Source organism: Microtus ochrogaster, chromosome 5 (genome assembly GCF_000317375.1).
Source record: "Microtus ochrogaster isolate Prairie Vole_2 chromosome 5, MicOch1.0, whole genome shotgun sequence".
NCBI lineage: Eukaryota > Metazoa > Chordata > Mammalia > Rodentia > Cricetidae > Microtus > Microtus ochrogaster.
Genome location: NC_022012.1, coordinates 82931730 through 82934797, shown reverse-complemented (window position 1 = coordinate 82934797; position 3068 = coordinate 82931730). Strand labels below are relative to the sequence as shown.

At 41.5% G+C, this 3068-nt stretch overlaps 1 protein-coding gene across 3 annotated transcripts in view; it reads right to left on the bottom strand.

Moving 5' to 3' along the window:
• Positions 1-3068, bottom strand: part of Setd2 (SET domain containing 2) — a 99143-nt gene that overhangs the window by 17378 nt on the left and 78697 nt on the right. For all 3 annotated transcript variants that reach the window (XM_013346544.2, XM_005347995.3, XM_026779475.1), the window contains one exon: positions 2646-2785. In XM_013346544.2, the coding sequence (XP_013201998.1) occupies positions 2646-2785 (140 nt within the window). The remainder of the gene's footprint in view (positions 1-2645; positions 2786-3068) is intronic.

Genomic DNA, 3068 nt, shown 5'->3' with positions numbered 1-3068 from the left:
CACACACACACACACAAATATGCACGTGGGTATGTGTGGGGAAGTGAGGGATAGATGGCTCAGTGCTTAAGGACACTAGCTACTCTCACAGAAGACCCAGAATCTATTCCCAGCACCTATGTGGCAGATCACAATTAATCCATAACCCCACTTCTATCCAGGGGCTCTAATGCCTGTGGGCACCAGGAACACAAGTGGTTCACAGACATTCATGTAGGCATAATACCCACACATACATTTAAAAAAAAAAAAAGTGGAAGGCAAGAATAAACTTCCAAAATTTTTCTTCTGATCTCTAAAGAAAAATATTTTAAAAAGCACGTTTGTGTTATCTCTCTGCCACTGCCCACCCTGGCCCCCCACAATTACAGGCACAAAATGAATAAACCAAATAATAAACAAAAAGCTATAATAGAGCCAACATCTTTCTGGGAGGTCAATACAGCCACTGTGCTCGTTTTTCTGGTCTCCTACTATACTGATCTAGGGACAGCACAGGCTAATAGTGAGATCGATCCTCTTTTCAATAAAAGAGGAAGGAGAAAGATAAGGAAAGAGGAGAAGAGAAGCAAGAGGAAAAAAAGCTTATATTGGTGTAGAAAAAAACAAAGTGATGGGTAAGTTTGAAGACCCTCATTTGAAAAAGATCACTATATGCACTCAGTTAGTAATATAAGGAGTTCTCATTTTTATAAAGTTTTTGCTTGTTTTCATTTTTGGGTAGACAGAATCTCACTATGTACTCAGGCTGGCCTTCAACTCAACTTCTTCTGAGCTGAAGCACATATACATATCTAAATCACAGGTGTGTACAATAATAATAAAGAGTGTGTGTGTGTGTGTGTGTGTGTGTGTGTGTGTGTGTGTGTTTTGACGAGACAGGATTTCTCATGTAGCCTTGGCTGTCCTGGAACTTGCTCTGTAGACCACGCTGGCCTATAACTTATCCATATTTCTACTCTCTTTAGTATTGAAATAGAACATCTCTGTAAGATTGGACATTTCAATTTTTTACAAGTTGCTCATTTAGGGTATCTCCTCATTTTATGTTCATACTGTTAACCTATCTTCATGGATACTATAAATATTTGGTTTACAATATCTTACGAAGAAGTTTACATTTTTTAGTCACAAATTCTGTCTTTCTCTCAGTCCTTCATGTGTACTTAGGGATAAAGAGCACTTGCTATTCTTCCATAGGACCTGAGTTTGGTTTCCAATATAGGTTTTGGGGATATAATGCCTCTACAGGCACCCTGATTCACATGTGCATACATACCTGCACGCAGGCACATACAACCTACATGTAATTTAAAATACTAAAAAAGGCCAGGCTGTGGTGATTCATGCCTGTAATCCCAGCACTCAGAAGCTACAAAGAGAAACCCTGTCTCAAAAAGACAAAACAAGCTGGGCAGTGGCACATGCCTTTAATCTCAGCACTCAAGAGGCAGAGCAGGTGGATTTCTGTGAGTCCCAGGCCAGCCTGGGTCAGTCTGGTCTAACAAAGGGGCTGATGAAATGGCTTAGGGATTAAAAGGCACCTGCGACCAAGCCTAATCTAATGACTAGAGATCCTGGGACACATACTGTAGAAGAAAAATAACTCCCTCACGTTGTCCTCTGAAATCTGCATGCATGCAGATTTACACATGCACACACACTATAAATGCAATGGGGTAGATATACCAAAGCATATTTTAAAAGGGCAAATAAGCCGGGCGGTGGTGGCGCACGCCTTTAATCCCAGCACTCAGGAGGCAGAGGCAGGCGGATCTCTGTGAGTTCGAGACCAGCCTGGTCTACAGAGCTAGTTCCAGGACAGGCTCCAAAACCACAGAGAAACCCTGTCTCGAAAAACCAAAAATAAAAAAAATAAAAAATAAAAAAAGGGCAAATAAAATCTATCATACATTTTCAGATGCGATTATAAAGCAGGCATTGCAGCACACACTTCCAATCACAGCACTTGAGAGACAGAGACATTCAAGGCCAGCCTAGGCTACATGAATTCCTGTGTCTAAAGGGGACAAGAGCATACACAGCAAGATAGCTCAGTTGAGTTCAGTCCCAAAAATCCATATAAAAAGCTGGACATGGCCGGGCGCTGGTGGCGCACGCCTTTAATCCAAGTACTCGGGAGGCAGAGGCAGGTGGATTTCTGTGAGTTTGAGGCCAGCCTGGTCTACGAGAGCTAGTTCCAGGACAGGCTTCAAAGCTACAGAGAAACGCTGTCTCGAAAAACTTAAAAAAACAAAACAAAACAAAACAAAAAACCTGGACATGGTGGCATGCTTATACTGGAGGGAAAAAAAAAGACTGGTGGGCTCTCTGGAGCTTGATGGACATCTAGCCTTAGCCTAATCTCCAAGCCCCAAGTGCCAGTGACAGAAGATGTCTTAGAGGCAATATAAAACAAACAAAATACAGGTGGATGATTCCCAAAACAGCTTAGACTGACCTTGAATGCATCCACCCCTCAAACACATGAGACCTGGCACACATCCCCTACTGCCCTGCCCAGATAAGATTCTAAAAATTCAACAGTCCTTTAAGTCAGTAGAAATCCAATAACTATCAAATTCCAACTGCAGCATAACTGACCAAGTTAAACGAGATCTGGGATGCCTAGTGAATCCTCTTACCTTGTAATTACATGATAGTAATAGATCTTCCCTTCAGGATCTCGGGCTGTCTTCCAGTTGGGAGGTAAAACAATGGTTTTTGGTTTTGGAGGAGAAGGAGGTGGCAGATCCAGTAAATTATTTGTTACCACCATTTCAGGCTAAAAACAAAACAAACAAAACTGATAATAAATATATATATAAGTACATATGTGTGTATATATGTGTATATATATACACATATATACATACACACAACACTCACATAAATTTTTAATCGGTGATATTTCTTTCAATATGCCACAATTGGGCAAAATGCCCGCTTATATAAATACAAAAAGTATACATTGCTGGGCGATGGTGGCGCACACCTTTAATCCCAGCACTCGGGAGGCAGAGGCAGGCGGATCTCTGTGAGTTCGAGACCAGCCTGGTCTACAGAGC